General features: G+C 46.1%; 1 protein-coding gene across 2 annotated transcripts in view; it reads left to right on the top strand.

Moving 5' to 3' along the window:
- The window catches only part of LOC142563560 (synaptotagmin-9-like), a 110048-nt gene that overhangs the window by 69939 nt on the left and 16836 nt on the right, over positions 1-23273 (top strand). For both annotated transcript variants that reach the window (XM_075674143.1, XM_075674144.1), the window contains one exon: positions 272-462. In XM_075674143.1, coding sequence (XP_075530258.1) covers positions 272-462 — 191 coding nt within the window. The remainder of the gene's footprint in view (positions 1-271; positions 463-23273) is intronic.

Here is a 23273-nt window from a genome sequence, read left to right as displayed (position 1 = left end):
TCCCGAATTTTCAGCATTTCACATCGGTTCGTTAAACACAGAACACCTCTAACCACATGATAGTTAGTGATAATAGGCATGAATTGGACCTGATGCTCGTGCTACCCGATATCATTTTTTTTTTTTGCTCGCTGCCTTCCTGCTAATGCGAAAATGCTTGCAGTAGTTATGACACATTCATCCACGTTCTATAGCAGTCTTCAGACGGGCTGCAGATGTTGGAAGGCATCTTATGCTTTCTTTCCCTCCTTTTGCAAATTGCGTTGTCCAGTGTGCAACATGCAACAACGTGAGAGCCACGGCACCGTCGGGGCCATACAGCCGGAACTCTACGACCAGGAGGGCGTCACTTCCGGCGAGTCGAGGCGTGAGTCTACGGACATGACGTCACAGGCAACGACATGCGGCAAGCTTCACTTCGCGCTCAAGTACGACATCGACCTGGAGGGACTCGTCGTCAAGGTGAGCTTGGCTGGTGACCTTGCGTTGAGTTTTTCACCCGTTGCTTCAAGATGCCGGAGATAGAGAAAGAGAGAAAAAAAAAAGAGCGAAGATAGGAAAGTTGAATAGGCTACGCCTTACACGGGGGCAGGAGAATGCGGGGAAGTTGGAAAATTGAAAGAAAGACAAAAAAAAATGAATTATAAGGGTGATGGGCGAACACCTAAACGGCGTTCATCAGGGAATCAGAGGTGGTCGCAGAGCCTAAGCCGTCTCTACTGCAACGTTTTTTCTATTATTTTCTGCATCATGACGCAGGTTATATGATCAATGGATGCATTTCTGTCCTAAAAATATATGGCGTGCCCCCTGGTGATCTAATGTTTGCGTACTCACTTCCCCACTCCATCTACTGTTCTATGTCTCGGTTTGCACGCGGTTTGCACGAGTGCTTTCGCAACTTGAAAACCACCCCTTCCTATTCTCTGGCGTGGTCTCTCAATAAATGGTTTCCTTGACTGAGCTGTGCGATTTATTATGCAGAAATGATCACTTTCTTCCTTGGGTTAGCTTAGGCGACATTTTTTCCTTTCTGATATGCACACTTTGCGGAACTCCTGAGATTTCTTTAGAAGTAATATCATTGCAGTCAGCTTTTCTTAAGCTATAAGGACGTCGACGACTGCTGCTACAAGACGTGCCCAAATACTGTAAGTATCGACCACTCCGACTTAGCTGAGGCAAGCAGGAAAAAAGGAACATTTAATTAGTAATGTAACGCCTGCCTTGTTTACACACTGGTGCCACACGACCGGAACAGCGCAGAGAAATCACGGAGGGGGGCGGGGGGGGGAGGGGTGTTAAAGCTGCAACTGTGTACTAAATTATTCACTTCACTTTCACCCACACAAAAGCAACGTACGCATACATGGAAGGCAATGGAGCAATTAGCCCGACACTTTCGAGGTAGATTAAAGAAAAAATTAATTTTGGCCGCTTTAGTAAATTACAATTCTATAGTGTCAAAAAAGCAACTCTTGCCACAAGATGAGGCTATGAAAGAAAAAAAAATGAGCAAAAGCGATACAATAGATCGCAATGAGGCGCTGGCGTTCTAACGCCAGTACGTCTTGAGGTCACAGCTATTTAGTGTCTGCTCCGGCATAGCTAATATTTGAAGATCTTTAAAAAATGTCACCGCACTATATTCTAAAAGAAGCAAACACCGAATTAGACAAGTTTCAAGGACTTTTAGTGAGTTGCAACGGTTCGAGTAGGACAAGTAAAGGAAAAGCAGGAAGGTTAGCCAGAAGTTCGTCCGCTTCTATGTCCGCGCTTCGGGGGAAGGGCGCGCGGTGGCGAAATGAAAGAAAGAGGAGTAGAGTCACGAACACATGACGATACACGCTGAGTATATAGATGATCAGCGAGACTTGTGGACGTTAGGCCTAAAGTCCACAAGTACCAGTACTGACTGTAGCACAGCGTTTCCATATAAGAACCTAATGCAGGGAGCCCTTGCGCTTTTATCTACAAGTATGGCGAACCAGCCAGCACGGAAGGGACGATTGGTACTGGGATGCGCCTAAAATTTGCACCGTTGTCTTCAAGGGGTTTTGGTAGTTTGCAATTCAATTCATTTCAACAAAATATTGCCTTTTAAATGCAACAATTTGGAATGGTAATGAATCTCCACAGAGACGTATTGCCTTTTGGGTGTGGAAAAGCCGCATTGCTTCCAAATTTAGGCAAATAATTGCACATAACCCACAGTGAATAAAGCCACCAATACGTTTGAAGCCACAAGCACGAATATTGGACAAATCCATGCACATCATCCTTGCTACGGTGGCTGAACGATCGTAGCGCCAGAGTTTCCTCTAGTAACTTTAGCAAGAAACTTTGGGCTGTGTGTTAAATGTAATGCTTTTTTCTGCGCCAGTGGCGCGCAACGCCCATGGCCGAACAATATTCGCTTCCGAAAACAGTCTCGAGTCCAAGCGGTTTAATGCCATCAGAGAGGTCCACGCTAGATGTCGCACCGGCGGCAAAGGCAAAAAAAAAAAAAGAAATTGCTGGATAGTCTGTTCATTTCCGCAAGCGTCTTCTTAAGCGTCTCGGCCATCCTAAAGGGGGACTAGTAAGCCTTTGTAAATGCTACCTCGAGCCTGAGGCGGCGCAACAACGTCGCATCGGGGCGGGGTCTTTGTGGCGTCAATTGTAGCTTTAAGAAATGATCCAGCGTATATGTGGACGGCAGATATAGAGGTACGGGGAAGATCAACAAGTGTGTTTCGTCATGCGAGCCAAATAAACTTTTCTTAGCGTCTGTTTTGAAAAAGGACATTTTAACCGTTCGGGCTTCTCTGTGGCTATTGGACCGGGCAGCCACGGCAGCGATGTCGTTACCAGCAATTCCGGTGTGTCCTGTTAGCCACTCACATATGGTGCCAAGCCCTTTGTTGAAAGTTTTATGACGCGTTAAACGCTTTGGGTAATGTTCATTCAGAAAGGCCTGTATGCGATGAACGGTTAGCGTCGTTTCTCGTAGCATTTCCCACGCTGTTGTACGCTGCCGGCTTTTGTAGATGCGTGCATGTAGTCGCTACGGAGAGCTTGACATCTGAAACACAGAAATTTATTTTTTCTGGCACAGCTCCGCAATCCGACTATGATAAAGTGCATTTCATTTGTTGAACCCAATTAAATATAGGCTTCGTGTATTACTTTGTTTACAGCCGGCATGCCCAGGCTGGAAAGAAAAAAAGAAAACATTTTTCCAGCGCTGTTGGTCTTCAAACTTTTGCTCGCAGATGTACGAAAGCTGTCGCACTTGTGTACTTTTTCTAGTGGCATGAAATGAGACCGGAAATTGACGTAGAAAAGAAAGCCGTAAAAAAAAGTGGCGTACGCGTCACCGAGTCGACTACGGAGACGTCGTCTTGATCATACCCGGGCGATGCCAACGATGTTACTGCGTTCCTTCTAGATAATAACGCCGAAAGAGATGATCGTCACCTGTTAAGTATAAATCTCAAACCCTGTTTTGAATTAGGACTAGGCCGCAAGATTCTTACTGACACATTATCGATTGTTTCTACTTGTATAGATACGTACCTGTACCATCGCTACGCACAGTGATACGGGAACCAGCCCGCACGAGAAGACGAAGAATTCCCTTGAGGTGCATTTCATGTTTTCATCGTCTCGAGAACGCATAATAGGCGGCGAATATGCCTTCCTTTGCTTTCTCCTTGCACTCGTAAGAAGCTTGTTCCGTGTGGGTTCCAGCAATAAGTGGAAAATTTTAGCAAATGCTCTTGCATTAAGCTATATGGAATGGCATTCTATGTAACATAACAAAATATGTGAACTGCCATTCTGTACAATCAGCGGTTTTATGTAGAAAGCCTTTCCATTTGGTTAAATGGAAAACGCTTGCAAAAAAAGAAACAACTAAATGTTTACATCCTTGGCTGAAGCTTACATGGAAGAATGTTGTAAAGAGTTCAAGAAAGAGGAAATTGAAAACAAAGTTGCACTATCCCTGGTAGCCCAGCGGTTATGGCGCCTGCGGTGCCGACCTCGAGGTCACGTGGCTGCTCTCGGCCACGGCGCTGGCAATCAAATGAGGGTGGAATGCAAGCACGCTCGTGTACCGTGCGTTGGTTGCATGTTAGGGAAACGCTGGCGGTGAAAATTAATCCGGAGTCGCCACCCACTACGGTGTGCCTCGTGATGAGATCGTTGTTGTGGCAGGTTAAAAACCCCGAAATTTAGCTTGTTTTCCATTTGAAACTGAAGCTGAAGTAGGTTTACAGCGTAGTGCCGGGGTACATATATTGAAAGCTTAGAAGGCCCCAGGGCCTTAGCAACCGCGGTTGAACGCGATTGGCTGACAAGACGCTGGCGGCGCTCGGTGCCCTTTGCAACCGCTGTGAGAGTACGGCGCGTCACCTAACGCCTTTTGCGCTAATTTAACCTAACCTAACCTATCGCAAGCGACACGCAAAGGAAAGAATCCTCACTCCGTGACACCACAGCGTCGCCGGCTGAGTTTCAGCCAATAGCGTTCAGCCGCGGTTGTCAAGGCGCGGCGCGCCTTCTAGATTTTCAATATACGCTGCCGGGGTAAGGCGCACTAAGGCCCGTATTCACAAAATGCTTTTACGTCGGCATTTTTCCGCACCGGAAAATTTCACCCCATTTTTTTTCGCAACTTACTATTAGCGCAGGTGGGCGGCCAATGGCAAAAAGCACTCACGAACGAAAAGCTTCGCGAATTCTGCGCCTGAACGTTAATTTGCGTCAGTGACTCATGTTTTCCAAGTGTGAGTGAGCCACGTCAGCCTGCAAGAACAAAATAGGCAAATGGTGAGGACAAATGGCTCGTACCATATATGCCAGGGAAATAATCCGAACTATATACCGTGTACGCGAGAGACCAAGCACGCAAGATTGCGTGCTGAAGGCCAACCAGCTTCCCGCGTCGCGTTGAAGCAGCCGCTCCCTGTTTCCCGGGCCTGTGTGACGCAACACAGGTGTCACGTGAACCCGTGTCCCGACCTTGAAGTTCTGAGCGCAGCGCCGGTCTTTTCCGCCGAGAGGGAAATACGCAGGCGATAGAAAGGGCGACAGTCGCCATGAAATCTTTTATTGCACCATGCTTACCAAAAAAGAAAAACAAAGTAAACAAGCCTAATTCTTCTTGTTTATAGTATTACCTGAAACTGCCAGCCGTCGTCAGAGATCAGTTACGAAATTCCTTTCATTTATTTACACCATTACAAAAAAAATTCGCAACACTGCGGAAGGTAGTGAAGTAATGCGCGCACAGAAATCGCAATCCACGGGTTTCTAGCTGCAGTTGTTTCAATTGGCGGGAAAACCTAGTAGATTTATTACAACTACAATTTGTGCTCATCAGGCTGGGTAAAAACACGCCTTCTGCAGCGTTGTGCTGTCAATTTATGCGGCATAATATACTCAGGTCGCGAGCACAGACGGTGCGCCGTGGCCACAGATACGTGTAGCTCAGCTGAATCGTTCTAAACACACTGAGATCTCCGACGCTTCCCATGCAATTATTACCCCGTACGTGGTGACATAAATGTTTGCAGCTTAACGTTACATCGATTTCCACGACTCTAACTTAGGGTCTCTCATTTATATCTGATATCGTATATATTTCTTTGTTTTCGCTCACGTATGAGGATATCCAACGAGGTTCTCTACAATATTAAAACAGTTGCACCCTTTGGGGTGTATATTTGGCTGACAACAATAACGGTCATCTGCCTTGCTTGCGTTTTCTTTCTTGAAAATCATGCTCTCGCTGCTTTCCTGTCGAGAGTGCTATGCCTCGCTGATAACGCACATGCCGTTCGTGTCTTGAAATATACCGGGCTCGCACCGTTAACGGAAGGAAATGCGGACAAGACAGATGGCGACTATTGTTGTGTGGCGAGATGTCACCCAAAGGGTGTAATATTGTTTAAGAATGTACCCTGTAAAATAATACACCAGCTTAAAAGTGAATAAGGGTGTATATGCGTTTAAAGCTCACACCCTTACACCCTTTTTGGGCATAAAGTCGCGAGTTATAAACACATATACATCCTTTATCCACTTTTGAGGGTGTACGCTATCTTGAAGTCTAGGCTAGGTAGCGCTGCCAGACACGCGTGTAACGGAGTGCACTCTAAAGAAGTTTACACGCCTTTGGGGCTTATCTTGTCCCAAAAAAATTACCGTCATCGGCCTTGCTTGCGTTTCCTCTCTTGAAAACTCGGTGCTCGCTACTTTCCTCTTGAGAATACTGTGTCAAGCTGATAACGCGCGAGCTGTTCGTGACTAGGAATTACCGGGCTAGCAGCGTTAAAGAAAGAAAATGCGGGCAAGACAGATGACGATTGTTCTTTACGGACAAAAACACAACCCAAAGGGTGTAAACTTTTTTCAGAGTGCATAGAAACGGAGCACAGACCTGCGTGTCACGACCGCTGTGAGCTTTTCTTGTATCTTCGCAACGACGAAATGCGGAACATCGCAAAGGCAAACCGCCTGAAGGTGAGCGCGAACTCGCATTCTCCAGGTGTCTATTATTCAGAGTATGACTATACCACGTGGATAAATCAATCTAATGGCCCTCTTTAGAAAATAACGCCGCAAGGCAAACGTGCCCCGTGAGTTTACTTAAGACAAAAGGGAAAGTCGAAAGCTTTCATCAGTACGTGGTCTCTATCCGCGTCTTAGTGATATCCCGAGGTATGACTCCCCAATGAGCTCAAATCAAACGTTACGCTTCAGCAGCCCTTCCAGAATTCTAAAGGTGACAGGTCACTGCTGAATACGTAGCGAGCCTGAACGACGAGGGAAGCTCAGTAAAATTCGCCCGGGGGCCATGGAAGTCGAACTCTAGTGCACGTTTCACTGCCTTCGGATTCCCGCCACAGGGAACGCTTTCCATTTTTTGACGAGTCGCCTTAGAGACCGCAAAAGTTGGGGAGCCTATTATGTTTGAAGAAGTCGGCAGGAGGGAACTTCGAGAGTGCTCGTTTGGATAGATACGCGAAAATGAGATCCTGTTTCACCCTCCCCTCCCCCCCCCCCCCCGCCTCCACCCACTTCCTCTCATTATACAAGCACGGGACGCACCTACGCGATGTTGTGAAAGGAATATGTTTGCGCGAAGTTTGCCACGCCTCCGTTGGTACGTGGCGTGACAAAAACGCGCTTCAACGGCCGGAGGGCACCGTATGTCGAGCTTTCTTAACGGCAAATTGTTTTTTCGGCGCGTTTCTTTCGGTATGAAAATCTTAAAGGCTAAGACGTTGACGTCTTAGCCTTTAAAGAAAAGAAGATGGCGGATCCCAGGTGTCAAGAGAAAAGTTGTTTCATATCTGTGCAGGTGTTACGCAAACGTAGCACTAAATGCGGGAATGCAACGACACAAATGGAATTGACCTTTATATTTAATGCTAATAGAATTATTTCAATCCGTTGTTTATTCTGAGGTAGCGCAATCACGTAAGTGTAATATAGTGAAGGAAATGTTTTTGATGCAGTTGCTACCTCCGTTTCAACGCGACAGCAATGCCTCTTGTTCTTCTTGCCCATTCGGGCACAGATGCAGGAACGTACCCTTTCTGAGGCATTGGCCGAGAAAGGGCGCATGCGCACTGGCATTCACCCAGAGGTCAAAGTTCTCCATTGGAACACAGACCCAGCGACACATACCTCGTGACCCAAGTGTTTGTGTGTACTCGTCGAGTCGGGATAAGAAATGTCGAGGGAGGAAGCGAAGAATGCACACCGCTTTGAAAAGCTCAGGCAGACGTGAACATTCAGTGGCTGCATTGAGAAAGGGCTCGACAGAAAGGGGCATCGTTCGGCTGTGACTTTAACGCAGTGACATACTTTGTGTTTTTCCATAGCGAAATGGGCGAGCTTTTCGCCATGTTTCGAATGCATCTACATCTACTGATTGCGCGCAAGTACCTTGAATTTGTGCTTGCATCATTCGGGGCAGGGCGCGAGGCACAATTTTTTGTCATCAGATCAGTCGTTGACGTTCATCATCATCATCATCATCATCATCATCATCATCATCATCATCATCATCATCATCATCATCATCATCATCATCATCATCATCATCATCATCACCACCATCATCATCATCATCACCATCACCATCATCATCAGCCTGGTTACGCCCACTGCAGGGCAAAGGACTCTCTCATACTTCTCCAACTACCCTCCAACTATCAGTGGTTAAAAAGTGCAAATTACAACCCTGAATTGGTAACCCTGTAGCCGTGGTAAGAAAATGATTGTCTGAGTAAAAGCCAAACAGTGCACACGTGTTAATGCAGTGTCGTGGCGAAAACACTCGGCTAGGAAATTGGATACTGTAGAATTGCCGTGCTATTGCTGCAGCAGTTATACCAATTAAGCGGGCGCGCATTGAGCGCTCGCAGGCGCGGAGGACTAAAAAGTAAGCAAATCTTACAAAGTCACAGAAACGCTTTATTAATCAAGAAACCGTAATATCCATTAGCGAATGTTACATTAGCATGTTGTATTGATTTAGGTATGCTTCCAAGGTAGCCGCAGGCTTACGTGTTCAGCTCCAATCAAGAAGTATTGCTTATTAACATTTATGTAGAGTAAGACGGTGCTGCTTAAGCGGTTCTATCGATATGCTGTGCTGAGACACGCTCGTGTGGCCTTTCTAAAGCGCAAACCTTTAGTGCCTGCTTGCAATGGCTCATACCCGAAAAAAGCCGCGTCTTGTCGAGTGCTTCCAAAAAAGATATCGTCACAAAGTCGAGTTGTTTTAAAGAAGCTGGCGAGTGATACAAAAAGTATCATGAATAGCAATGTCTCACATCCAAAAAAAAAAAAACATAACCTGGAATGATTCATACCCCCGTAAGAAAGTGAAAATGCAATGGCTGAATATGAAAGAAGAGACGAAAGAACGAAATAATGCACGAAAGAGGCTTTAGGTAGTGCAATAGGTGCTCGCATGTGTCGTTGAGGAAATCGACCTACAGCGCAATACGTTTACTTCACACTGCAGCTCGCTATGTCTTGCGAGAAGTCTGAGCCCTCTAATCGGATGACTTAATGCATTACCACGTGTGCAGCAGGCTTTCGCCTTCATGTGTTACAGGGGTGTAAGATGCTGCCCATTTCTATCCGTTCTTTTGTTTCTTCATGATGGGTATCTCCACTGGTCAGTATGCGGTTAGGTTACCATGGCCAGTAAAGATTACCCAGGCCTGTAATCGATGACTGAATGCCCCTACTATATACATATAAAGTGAACCTCGGCAATATTGCGAATGTTAAACATATTTTGGTGTTGATGCCGGCAACCATGACTGGTATACGTTTGGTTGGAGAAAATTTCAGATTCTCAGCAAAAATTAGCGACCACCGCGAACCAGTGTAACGCAAATATCGCGTGCAATAGCCATACTCAACTTCACTGACCGCAGTAGACCAACTGGTTCGAGTTCTTCGATTTTGGCAGTTCATAATTTATGCTAACTCATGTTTTATAGAATTCGTAAGTGTGCGCACTCCCATCATTAATATTTAAAAACGGTTCAACTTGCTGTGAACGCAAGGAAAGTTCTTTAAAGTAGTCATAAGCTAAGTTACTGTGGCGGAGTCTAATACACGCAGCGGTATAGCGTGGTTTGGTCATGAAAACTTCATGAACATGGGCATTTTAGGAAGCCGCGTTTACCTTGTGCCTACACGTGCCTTGCTAAGCCTCTTTTCCGACTCACTGCTCCTACAGCTGGCGACGAAGTCGAGAAACTGTGCCGCCTGAACAGCTCAACTAGTGTTTTGAAAACACGCCTAAGCAGCTTCCGCATCTCAGAAACGCCTCAGGTCAAACAGAGTGCCCGGTTCGGCTTCATTATTTAGCAGTAGTACGGAATGGCCAGACCACTGTCCAGTGCTCTCGGGAGCCTTCGCCTGAGTTTGTCTTGAGTGGCGACGCTTCTGGAACATTGAGCATGAGCTACGTGAAGCAATCAATTGAGTGTATAACTTGCAGTACTAGTGCGTCAGTGCGAGGGCGAGACGATTGGAAACCCATTGCGTGAGGGATTGGCCAACAGAGCCCTTCAATTACCCGCCTCGGTTGCTGAGTGGCTGGGGTGTTGGGCTGCTGAGCGCGCAAGGTAGCGGGATCGAATCCCGGCCACGGCGGCCGCATTTCGATGGGGGCGAAATAGGAAAACACCCGTGTACATAGATTTAGGTGCACGTTAAGGAATCCCAAGTGGTCGAAATTTGCGGAGTCCTCAACTACGGTGTGCCTCATAATCAGAAAGTGGTTTTGGCACGTAAAACCCCATAATTTAAATTAAAGCCCTTCAATTCGGAATCTCTTGGTTCGACGTCGGGATAATGTGAGTAATCTCTCATACTTCCTCACGCGGCATCAGAGCCTATTATTGCAGCTTCCCAATTAAACACTGTTTCTACTCAAAGCATCATCACTGTCTAGAAATGTGACACAAATATAGTAGCAGCCGTGTCTTTAGGTCTCATTTGGCCCCAGACTGCAAATCACACAACGTTTTCAACCTGGGTTTTAATTCTCTACTCCTATCTATGTAAAACAGGAGAACTTGGCATCGCCTACGTTCAAACAAATGAATAAAGCGCTGCAAATGCAATTGACATCAGAGCAGGTTGATAGAGAGAGAGAGAGAGAAATCAAATTGAGTAAAATAAAGCAAAGGAATTAGGAGTTGGCTTCCTAGATGCGTTGCTGATTTTACTTGTATAGTCCGGAGGAATCTCTTGCACCGCGGAAAATTTCAATCCGTGGACAATGCCTGCGCGAAAATTTTCAAATCAGAAGCGCGCAATGTGTGGAAGAAGCATCAAAAGACGCCAAAGAACCTGGAAACGTTTAGCTGTGCAAGTAATGAGAGCGGAGTATCAATAGCAACTTTCGTTCACAGTAACCAATATATTATTTATATTCGCAGACATGCGTTCAGGGATTACTTGACGTCCAATCACATCAACGAAGGCAAGAATCAGTCCAGGCATATCCAGTCATGTTTATCTGTGTCTACGGTGTCGGACACTGTGCACCAAACATATACACATTAACAGCGTACTGTGTAGCATAATCTAAAAAAAAATTAAAGTTAAAGTAAGCGTCTCCGCACCTTCCACGAGGTAAATCCATTATTTCTTGTCTTGTTTATCAATGGCGACGTATGCCTGACCTAACTGAAATGGGCACTTAAATGCACTCATCTTCAGTTCTCTCTGAGAACCCTACAACGTCATGTCGCCTCGCCGCGTTGTTTGTCTTGTTTGTTTGTTTTATCGAGGTCGTTGTCTCCTCGAGCGTCACGGGAAGGGCTCGTTAGCCATTCGTGTGCTTAGCCTTTCGTCTGTGTGCGGCGCATCGGAAGATCAATCCAGTCGACGCACAATCACGAGAAGCAGGCAAAGTCTGAAGGTCAATACTGGCATGCAAATTCGCGCTTATGTATTGTTGAATTTGTTTCTGCGTTTTCAGTATAGTGGCGAGTACAGCAAACATGACATTCCGTGCGCTACTCTACTGAATTGTACACCCTGAGAACAAAACAAAACGGCAAAATAATTACAAAGCGGATTTCTTGCAGAGCCTCAGCGGCTCTGCAACGTTCTTTTTGCTGCTGCGGAAGCCTAATTAATTTGTGCTCTCACGGAGTCAGTGCACTTTGATGAGAGTACGGCCTTCGGTAACCAGCGCCCATCATGCGCCATGCTAGACCCTCAAACTTTCTCTTGTCTGACCAAAATTAATTAAATGCTTCAGTCTTTGTGTGCGTGCGATGAACTATGTCGTGAGAAAGTGAAACAGCACTCTATGCATATGAGGCAGTCGCTACACGTGTTGGTAAACAGGGACGCAATTTCGACATTTGCTTGCGTCGGCGCTCTCGACAGGTCACACAAACTCTTCCACAATCTGCATTCAAAAAGTAAAGCAGAACAAAAGAAAATTCAGAAAGAAAGAGGCTCATTTACTGCAACAGCGGCATTCCCCACTTGGAAAACCGCCATCTTGTTTTTGCTTGTTTGCCTCCTCTTCGCATAACGCCGTTCACCCAATGAGGGCGCGTTCTCCCAAGAAACCAGTAGTTTCAGGCTCTATGGGCAGGCGGACACAAGACTTGCCAAGAAAGTAATGACAGCTATAGAAATAATGAACCATTTTCCGCTAATTTACGTGAAAATTATCGCGCTTTGGGCGTATACGTGGAACACACAGATTTGAAGCTCGTCATCGTCCACGGCCATTCCGTTTCGTAAGCTTTAATGCGACAGTGCTTAAAACTTTCAGAGTTGTCTGGTTCAGAGTATTTATCGCGCCATCGTCCGAATGGCACCTTCCCGTGCACCATCACACGTACTCCTGCTGAACTTCTCCCTCACCTGATTGTGAAGAGAAGCAGAACCGTTCCAAGTGCAGTTGGGTAGCAAGATACGCTAAACATTGAGGTATCGCCCATTTTGAAATTATTTTAATGCCTAAACATTATTTGTCAAGAACCCCAGCCCTGTGCCATGAAAAGTGTAAAGCGTTGTACTTGCAGAAAATTGCGTAATTTGGAAAGTTAAGACATTCAATTGTTATGATGGTGTAAATGTAGATGATTGGTAGCTTTTTCAGAGAAAAGTAACAATTTAAAGAAATCAAAAGACTAAAATGAAGAATAAAATATCCATTTCTAATTTTTGTTTGTTATGGGCTTTACGTGTCAAAAGCGCTTTCTGGTTATGAGGCACCTAAAAATACCCATAGAAGTGCATAGGCCTCCCCAGAAAATGCACGGAGAAGCTTGTACTAGGGGTGGGACAAGCGAAACTTGGGGTTTGGTCAACTTGATATTAGGTATTGGGTCACTTTAAAATTCGGAGCTGTGCGAACCGAAATTTCTGTGCGGGCCAAGTTGAAGTCTGAGAGTGGGTCAACTTAAATTTGGGGGTGAGTCAAAAATCTGTAAATAGGCCAACTTGAAATTTGTACGTGGGTCAACGTGAAACTTGTGGGTGGGCTAACTTAAATTAGGGGGTGAGCCAACCTAAAATCTTGGACACATTGGCCACTTTGAAACTTGGTCATGGACCAAACAAAACATGGAGGTGGGCCAACTTGAAATTTGAACGTTGCCAACTGAAATTTGGGGTTGGCACAACTGAAGGGTAGTGTGTGGCCTACTTGAGTTTTGGGCGTGGAACTAGTTTCGAGTTATGAACACCTCGCGGGCAAGCGAGCGCGTTGAAACGCTTGGGGTATCTTCATTGGGCCTTACCGAGGCGCACTCAGAATGCAGGCGAGAGCTTGCGTAACACAGGCTTATAGGAGAGCGACAGTGACGGTGACGTGGCGTCGCGTCGTTGCACCTACGCAACGTGTCGTGCGCTGTACTGCGGCAGCTGGCGTTCCTTTTCGACCGCTCTACTCTGTCTAGGCTCGCTCTTGTCCGGCGTTCCAGCTCAATGGGTACGATTGCATTGAAGGCACTGGTTGCGACGAGAAAATCTGGCAATTGTCTGCTAAAGCCTAAGCATTCTTTGCCACCGGAAGGGCCATGCGTAGACACGCATCAGCTAGGAAGAGCAAGTAAGCAGAAGTAAGCAAAAACGAAGTCACAGCCGAGCTTAACAATGCCCACGGATTAGCAGACAGTTCTCGGAATTTCTGTATCTTTTTTAACCACAGCGAATCAATGCAGCAGCGGTTGCGATAGCACAGAAGCTTCATGCCTGATTCGACATTTCTTGTTCAGTCGATGCAAAGGACTAAATGATTCTTTCTTCCTCGAATACAAGTGGCAGCTTATGCAACAATAAAGGGGACAAAAATTATTACAATACTAGCTCGTTGACTTGTTATAACGTATTCATTGCACAAGTACGAATATCAAAACACTGTATTTTTTATGAGACCGCTGTTTTGTGTGCTTATCGTGCCACTGTTACCGCCGCCACCTCAACTGGGGGCGCGATGCCGCTCAGACCAGCGTTTCTGCTGTGGTTTTCGCCACAGTCCTAGCGCCTTGAAGCGAAGTTGAATAAAGAATTTTTTCGTGGTTCTTGAGATGCCATATCTTCTTATGTCCTACTGTGAATGTGTAACAATCACTTCGAAATGAATCCACTCAGTATCGGGTACCTTGATGTAACCGAAAGCAAAACGCTACCGTACCATATAATTTCTTTTTTTTATTTTTTGGTCTCCGGAAGGCAGGAATGATTGATGTTAATGCGGAACCACTGCTAACAACTAAAAGCGTTTTCACGAAAACATCTAAATATATATGGGATTTTACGTGGCAAAACAACAATCTGCTTATGCGGCACACCGTAATGGGAGACTCCGGAATAATTTTCACCATGTGGGGTTCTTTAACTTGAAACTAAATCGAAGTACACATCTGTTTTTGCATTTCACGCCCATCGAAACGCCGCCACCGTGGTTTCTCACGAACGAAAAATTCAAGCTTATGCGATATACGAGAATTCTATAGAACCTTGTTATTCATTTTCGTTCTTTGATTTACCTTTGAATTTGCCATATCACTGACACATACTGTGTTTTGAGCTATCGGCCACTTTGCGCGTCCGGTAATATTCCGCGGGTGACATATGCTCTGAGAGTCATGGTGTCTACGTGTTCACATATCTCGGAGCAAAAAGCTGACAGTAAGACCACGCAGCCATTGCTCGTGCAGATTGCACATTCATTCGCAGCAGTCATTGCCTGCGTTCACTTCGCAAAGGTGGCTGCTTTGAACGTCAATCAAACGCTGTGTCGTCCTCACTGTGCTCGTTTGGATTGTGGTCATGCCACTGTCATATATTCATTTCGCCGTCATCGTGCCCTCTCGCAGTAGTCATTGTGACGTCTACTTTCTCTTTTCGTGCCGTCGTCGTCATTGTTTTGTCGCTGCTGTCGTTATATGCCCTACGGACTTCGCGCAGTGTCGCAGGAGTTCCGTTCAGTGTGATACAATAGGCGCAGCCAAGTCCGGGTAGTCACTGCGGTCGAGCTGCTGGAATCGCTGAAGTCTGTAGATCTTTTTTTTTTCCTTCTAAGGAACTTTGGGAATTGATGTACATACGGGCAGGTTCAGAAGCTTGCGAAATTCAGCTATTGCGAGAACGCTGAATATCAGCCCGACTCAAAAAAATTTGCTGTTTTAACAGGAACGCCCTGCGTTATGCGCGTACACTAATACACCTCACACGTTCGAAATGCAGCCTGCGTGCTCAACCTCCGGCTCTGCTCCTACTCAGATGCCGCATCCCGTGAACGTTTGATCCTGCTTGTATCTGCATGTTGCTAAGACTGCCATTGAAATATTAAGTTAACGTGCAGCGAAATAGTGAAGGGTGACTTCTTGCTCCTCCCCGGTTTTATTGATGCTCATGCTATCCATGATTGCCGTTATCGAGGATTTGTTGTACGTTTGCATTGACCTACCTGTAACAGCCAGAAAATGCGCGCAATCCTGAAAATAAGCAAAGAAGTAGGGGATATCAGAGTCCAAATATTTCCTTATTTACCACGTTGTCGACCTCGCGGTTTGAGAGTAGGTATTAAAGCAGCTGCCCGGCATGGCACTCTGGTTCTAACTCACAGATATGCGCGTATTCTCTGCCTACGTCATGCCTTCGCCAGGACGGAGGACCACGAGCTGTTTCAGAATGGAGCTCATAAAACTGCACCTGTTGATTAGGCACATCTTTTCACGTAATTGCGTGCAAAAGTTTTTTTTTTTTTTACAAGCCTATATGACGTTGAAGAACGACAGTCTTGAACCGTGCCTTTCGAACAAAGTGTGAAGTAGGCTCAATAATTGAAATGTGTTGCTCAATCAATTGATATTCGTAACTTGTACTGGCAGTGATACGCGCGTGTCCATGTTAATAGCTTCATAACTATGGCAGTTTCGAGTTCTCTGCGGCAGGCAATATTTTTCGGTTATGTATGCACAAAAGAAAAACCACTCTGTCAGTAAAGAAAACTTGTTGGTCCTATGAAGAATTAAAAAATAAAAATAATAAACGGCCGCACAGATAAGATTTCTGCAAAACTGTGGCGTCTTCTGTAATGCGAAATGCTGTTTACCTAGAAATAGTCGAGCGAATAGCACAAGGTCGGCACAAAACGCCTCCTTAAACAAAATAAATATGTTGCAGCTCCAGTCCAATCTCTCCTCCGGGGCCTGTTTCCGTTCCACAGAAACGTCGTCTAAACACGAGTGTGCATAATCGCCACCAGAATGTGTGTGACAGCTCAGCTAATGAGCGTATCCATATGCAGCAAGAAATCGAGGGTGGGAAACGCAAGTAGCGTCAGTGCTGGGAAAACATAAAAGAGCTACAGAAACTGTGTAGATAGGCCTTGCCATGAGTCAGTGTGGCTCAACACGTGTTAGCCGGCAAGAATAGAGCAGGCAAAAGTAGCCGCATTTCGACATACACATAGAAATCGAGGTTGCCTCCCGGATCAGAAGGAAACTCTGTTTCGGCAACGGGGATATAGACTAAGCTAATATTGATATTTCCCTTTCGATTTGCCTTTAGTTCGCGGGACGAACCGACGTTAGCCATGGTGCAGGCTTGGGAGATGAATACTGGCTTGCGCAAACAACCACAAAGGCAAAGTTTGTTCACTTAAGACCGCACTGATATAAAAGAAAAAAATGAAACCGAAGAGGCAAGTTTATGGCACCATGGCTCTTGGGAAGGGTAATGTGGAAACAAAGAGACATTTGATGTGGCGACGAAACTTATGGTTACACAACAGAAAATACAGCTATGAAGAAATAATAAAAAAAGAACGTGCAACGGAATAACTATTACTTGATTATGTGTTCTGTAAAATGCGCGCCATGATTGGCTGTGCCAGATCGCATTGCCTTTTCATCCTCACGTGTGTTACCATCATCATCGGCATCTTCATAGAACGAATCCCTGCAAACGTTGCAAACTATTGCGACGGGGCAGTCAACAGTGTCCTGTATTAATCATAGGTAGATAAAATAAAGCGAAACTCACGAACTGACAATTGGTAGGTACAGTTAAGGACTCCCTCGGGCATGCGACAGTCAGACCCAACTTGGCTAACTCGAAGTCAGCGACTAAAATGAGGCGACAGCGCTGGGGAATTCAAGCTTATTCGGGGATAATTTCTAGGATAACTAATTGACTCAGGCTAATCGAATCGCGGACTCAGACGCACTGCTGCTACAGGAATCGCAGACTCAGGCTTACTTGGCCAATGCTTAAGGCCTCGTAGCTTCCCCGGACTCAACACTACAAGCTCACATTAATTGTAGCTGCTAGGCTTACAGTAAAACCTAAATTTAATGTTTAAAGTAATTGTAACATTTGTGGGTTTCGATGACCCGCTTTAGGCGCGGCAGAAATGCGTGTGCCACTGCCAATACTGTCAATGTGGGGGGAGGGGCGGAGAGGGGGGGTAGGTTCGGAAAAGCTGTAAGATCACATATTCCTTGTATACTGTCTCTTTATTGGTATAATAACAGTCCCATCTTCGCGGATGTTCCGTGCTATGTTCTGCTGGCTCCACTAGGTCTTTCCGATTGTTAGTTTCAATAAAGCGATTCTAGTGTGTCTGATGGCGGTAAACTATGCACTCTTAATCTGGTTCTACATGAGTTCTACATTTTGCAAGATGTGCCGCTTAGTAGAACTAAGTTCCCATATTATTACAGATGGGTTCCAGTAAGCGGAACATACTTTGAAAAACGACCCACTTATTTAGTGAAATTTATGTGGAACAAGATGGAAAGTGTATAGTAGACTTAAGGAAGCGCATATTACAATTGTCTTCGACGCAGCCAACGACGTTGGAATCATGCTATAAGCACAGAGGCGGGAATTTTTAAAAAACAGCGGGTAGAAACTATCGACGATGATTTGCAATCTAAGCGGGTGGCCCGAACGAACGATAGTGAGATAGCGAGAGAGAAAGAGAACGAACATTTCCCTCGCCGAGTCCGACCACCGACAAATGCTCGACCACAAACCAGCCACGACAAGGACCAAAAGAGCCAATGAAAGCTGTTCGCCTTAAAGATGCAATAAAACAGGAGCACGAAGCAGCCGCATGCTCCGCCGGCTGAACAAACACATCCCAAGGAGAAATGGCAGCAGCGATGACAAAAACCTCAACAACGACAGCAAGACGAAAGACTGCTGCCAGCTGTGTTGCAGTAGTTCCCGTTTGCAATTTGTGGTACTTGGCCCTGAATTCCAGGCTACGGTCGTTTCCAGCCCCATGGCGGGCCCAGGTGCAAATCACAGCCAGACAGCACTATGTGAGGCTAAGTTAGCTGGAAGCAGGCAATTTGTGGGTAAAATATGCGCCCGTTGTTTAAGATGCCACGGGAGCCGTGCGAGGTCCTGGCAATGATTTCAACCGTGTGAGCTATCGAAGTTTTTGGCTTCATAGATGGCAGTACTTCATATCAGCGATCACTCTTTTTTTTTTGACAACTGCGTGCTTAGAATGCTACTAACCGTATTTGGAAGGCATTACAGCGCTATAGAGCAAGGACAAAAAGACAAAAACCGCTGTAGCGCGCCGCGCTGTCTTTTGTCTTCCTGTAAGCCCTGCTTGCTTGCGCTGCAATGTGTTGCACGTTTATCGGACATAGTTTTTTTTTCTTTTGTCTTCGTGTTACGACACCGTCATCACTGTTTCGAGATGGTCCTAAAACGCCAGCCGCCATACTCGGCGTTTTGCCCAGTGATTGCTCAAGTATCCTTTTAAGAAGAGACATGTTGGAGTGCAAATTGTCGGCGTGAGTCAATGGGTTCATAAATTATTCAGTGCGTCTCTGCACACGAAAAGTGCCTTTTTTCTCTACGTTGTGCTGCGTTGGTCGCCGCTTTAACGGCTCTAAAACGGCACCGTAACCTTTGCTCAAGAGATCTGTCCCGGAGTTTCACACTCTTAGACACAGCAACCCTACGTGATTGGTCACTTTCGGCACAGCGACAGAAATCGTGGCGTGAAAGCGTTATTTTCATCACGCATAAAGAAAACGCCTCGCACCTCTTGGAAATAAAAAAATTTCGCGCAGTTTCATGGGACGTCATACGGGTGGCAGAATCGCTCGACACCTATCGTTTCTATCGTGTTTCACTCTGGCATTTGCACACTTCTTGGAGACATTAGGCCGCTAGGTAGTTCTTGCGCGGCATTAGTCTTTTCATGTGTGCGATTTCTGGCGGGGTTGGAGCAGGGATGGCGTGGTGCACCTTCTACACGTCCTCACAGATCAACGAGCAACCTTTGATCACATTTTTGACCAGCTATGGCATATCGTGCAGAATTTCGTATTGAGAGAGAGCGAGAGAGTTTTTTGCTTAAATACAAAGAATTCTGCCAGCGCCAATGTAGTGCCTACATGCTACCCTGCATAAGGAAGGGGATCGGGGGCAGAAAAGGCCCTAGAAGGAGGAGGGCAAGAAAGGGAAGAAAAGAAGAACAACTCTGATTATTGTACGCACATATGAGACAATGGTGGTGGTACAACCGGATGACGTGTGTAATGCGGGTCGCATTACACGCTCTCTCACGCCGGAGCGGTTCAGGGGCGTTTCGCAGCTGTTTTCGTGTGGTGCAGCCTCTTGTGCGCCGGCGCGATTGGTTCAGCCAGCAACGCAACCTGCGCCAGAATCCAAGAAGTTTTCCTCGGCAGCGTAATTATGAAAGGTTACAAAATAAAACTTGTCGTGACTGTACCCTACACGAATTAAGAAGTTGTTCTTTTCTCTTCTTCTTGGAGGGGGGGGGGGCACTTTTTTAATGCCCGTGATTCGTAATTCGCGTCTCACGTCGCGCTTTACCGGCTCCAAGATGGGGGTCAGCTAGGAGTCTTTACGACAGCGTCGGGGGAAATTGACGAAGTGGTCAGTCTCGCAGCCTGCCTCGGTGCCCCGTATGAGTATGACCTTGGTGTAGGTGATTCATTATCACTTAAAGATAGCCAGAAAACAGATCTCTACTACCAAAAGCTCGCGCGCACAACTTGTACATCTTTGATGTATCAATCGCTTAAGTTGTCATACATCTGTGAAGGATTTCTTAACTTATTAACTTATTATTAACTTATTATTATTAACTTAACATTGCTTAATCAAAATTCCCTTCGCTCCATGTTAGATTTCCGTCTTCGCCTCTATTATGCATCATTTCCCAACCATCGTTTCCGAAACTTTTTTAAAGCATAAGCTGGTATGGATTCAATCCAATAGCCGTTTTGGTTGGCGATGCTGTCCGCCACCGTCGCGGTTGTCTGTCGCAGCTATCGGCAGGAATTAAAAAACAAAATCCATTTTCCGGCGGCATCGAACACAGGCCCTCTACGTTGGAGTCGGCTGCTCTGCCAATTAACCAGGCAAGCGCTTTCTAGCTGCTGCCGAAACACGCCCTGTACAGGCATCCTAGCGCGCTAGGGAGGCACGGGATGTTAGATGCGCGCCGCGTAGCGTTCATACGTGCACACTTTCCACGGCAGTTGCATTTTATTGCACCAGGCGGCACGTCATGTAGCAGTGAAATCGTATCGTGCAACTTGCCATGCGATTTGAGACGCGCGCAGCGCAGCCACGATACGTGCAAACTTTATATTGTAGCTGTGTTGTATTTCATGACGTTTCGCAGCATGTAGCAGTTGCATCGTGTCCTGCCACGTATCAAGGGATGTGACATGTGCGCCGCGTATTCTCGATACCTGCGTTTCCTCTTCGGTGCACATTACGGAGCCTCCTTGTAATCTAGAACCACTGCTCAAGAAGCGGAACACACGCGCGTGGCTGAAACCTGGCAACGTCAGGCTTACCAGGCCGCTGTGCAGAGAGCAGCACAAAACACAGCTAGTCGTCGACAATGGGCTGACAGTTTAGTTCGCTCTGGGGAAAGCGACTGGAAGGGACTTCGCCGCGAAGCCGCTGTAGTGCGTGCTGTCGAAAATATGGCACTCAGTACTTGCGGTTAGCGTCTTGAAACAGTTTACGACGGCCCCCTATGGAGCCACTCCTCTACCTTATGCTGTGACTATACTTCGTGTGGCGTGCAGGCTTATGACTTATTTTTACGGCCCTTACAGCGCTTTCGATTCGGGAATGTTATACGACAGCTGAAATAACCTTTTCTTCATATTTTTTTCACACGATAAAACCTCATGCTTAGATAAGTACAAAAGGCTGCTGCTTAGCTAGGTGCCTAACATGAATCTTTCCCCTTATCTTGAGGTACCATGCAGGCATAAAAGTTTAACAAAGTTCAACGTAAGAAGACCACATGAAGCTCAGCATGAAAACAAAAAGTAGTCTCGCATTTACGTACAAAAATATGCCAATTTTGGTACGTGATGCCGGCCAAATGCTTGAAATATTGTAAAGCTAAACAGGCAAGCGAAATTTATGCCGCCGCAATGATGCGCCATACACAAAAGCGTCTTGCTATACAGCACGAAAAATATCGGGATGCTGTCACAGATGCGATTGCACAAGCGCGATGACATGAGCATTGTCAAATGCTGGTACACTTAGAGTACGCAAACGCATACTCCTGTAGCAGAGCTCTTCGGCAACTGAACTCGACAAAAACGGAAATTTCCTCGCAAGATAGAAAAGCCGTATTTTTCAGCCATTCAAGGCCATTAGTTTTGAATTTTACGCCATCAGCTAAGTTTGTCGACAGCGCGCGTAGGCGTTGTAATGACGGTTACACAGCAGAATGACCCAGGAATTGGTTCCTTAATCTATGCGCTGTTCACTGCATCGTTTTACCAGTGGGCTTCTGATTTGGAAAGCCTCCCGATAGCCTATACTGTTGTCGGGCATGCTTATGTCCACTTTCTGCTTGCGTAGCCTCTTTGAAAGAAGGTCTTGCATCGCAAATTGAGGTTACCGGAATGTCGACACAACCTAGACGATGTGTCCACAAAGGTTGCCGTCCTGGTGATTCCGGCATCGGACGCAGGGAGAGAGAGAGAGAGAGAGAGAGAGAGAGAGAGAGAGAGAGAGAAACTTTATTTAGTTCTTTCTAGGATTTAGCGTCTCGAGGTCTCCGTCGTCTCTTGGGCGCCGGCGACTTGGAGCCTCTTCCGGTAAGGGTGGGCCCCTATTCCAGGGCTCCACTGAGCCTAGCTACCTCACTAGCGTGCTGCACTAAGGCCCTTTGGGCCGTGAGCTCGCAGCTGGTAAGCCGACTCTCCCATTGAAGAACTTTCGGCATGATTGCCTATCTAGAAGGGACGCTTGCAACTTGCTAGAGTTGCTCACTTGTGATTTATGTTTGTGTTGCCTTCTTTACTTCTTCGTTCCGTGATACTTTTCGACTGCATGCCGACATTTCCTCTCTTGTTGATGCTGTCTGAGAGCAGCGCGAACAAATAAAGGCACGTCAAATAGCTCGAAGGCTGGATCGATGTAGATCAGCAGCGGCTGGGAAGTTCCGATAGCAATCTGTCACCGCTACCTCATGCGAACTTGCGTAACTCGAGCTTCCTTTGCAAACACCAAGTTACACTGTAGCAGAAGTTGCGGATAAGGCCTGCATTCATGCACGGACACGACCTCTTCAAAGAAACATTTCGCCATCGTTGATGTGTAACGTTAGTAAGAACTGTATACTTATTTGGGTTTCTTGCTGAATAATTCTTTTTTTATGCTTGCCTTATTGTTTTTGCATCACCACTCTGGACGCGTGAAAGCCGTGAAAGGCGTGTAATGACTACGGTGCTTTTTGAATTACAATCTGAAAATTATGAAACTCTTCTCGCGTTGTGAAAGTGTCATTCCTTTATAACGTTGACTTTGCGCAGTCATTTGCGTACATGAACGAAAAATCACTGTCAAATAGTGGCTGGAATTTATTCACTGCTACCTTTCTTGTCATTATTTCAGTTTTTGTGCTTGTGTGGGGTGGCAGGGGGGTGTCCTACCAGTGCTCGTGTCGCAGAAAAAAAAAGCAAGTTGGACTCTGTGAAGATGAAATTGAAGCAATGTCTAGAAATTGGCAAATGATGCAGCCTCTTTTAAGAAGTCACTAATCTTTCACCCAGCAGTGCTTCTGCCTTCAAACATCGAGCTGTTTTAAGATATCATTATTGCGACAAGTTGGCTGCACGATGAGCGCAAGTACCTTGACGTGAACAAAGTATTGCTGTGTTCAGAAATAGAGGGCGAAACTCGTATATTATCCCGACCTCAAAGAACCGCAGCATATCAGTAGCACG

Source organism: Dermacentor variabilis, chromosome 11 (genome assembly GCF_050947875.1).
Source record: "Dermacentor variabilis isolate Ectoservices chromosome 11, ASM5094787v1, whole genome shotgun sequence".
NCBI classification, from domain to species: domain Eukaryota; kingdom Metazoa; phylum Arthropoda; class Arachnida; order Ixodida; family Ixodidae; genus Dermacentor; species Dermacentor variabilis.
This window is presented reverse-complemented; position numbering and strand designations above follow the sequence as displayed.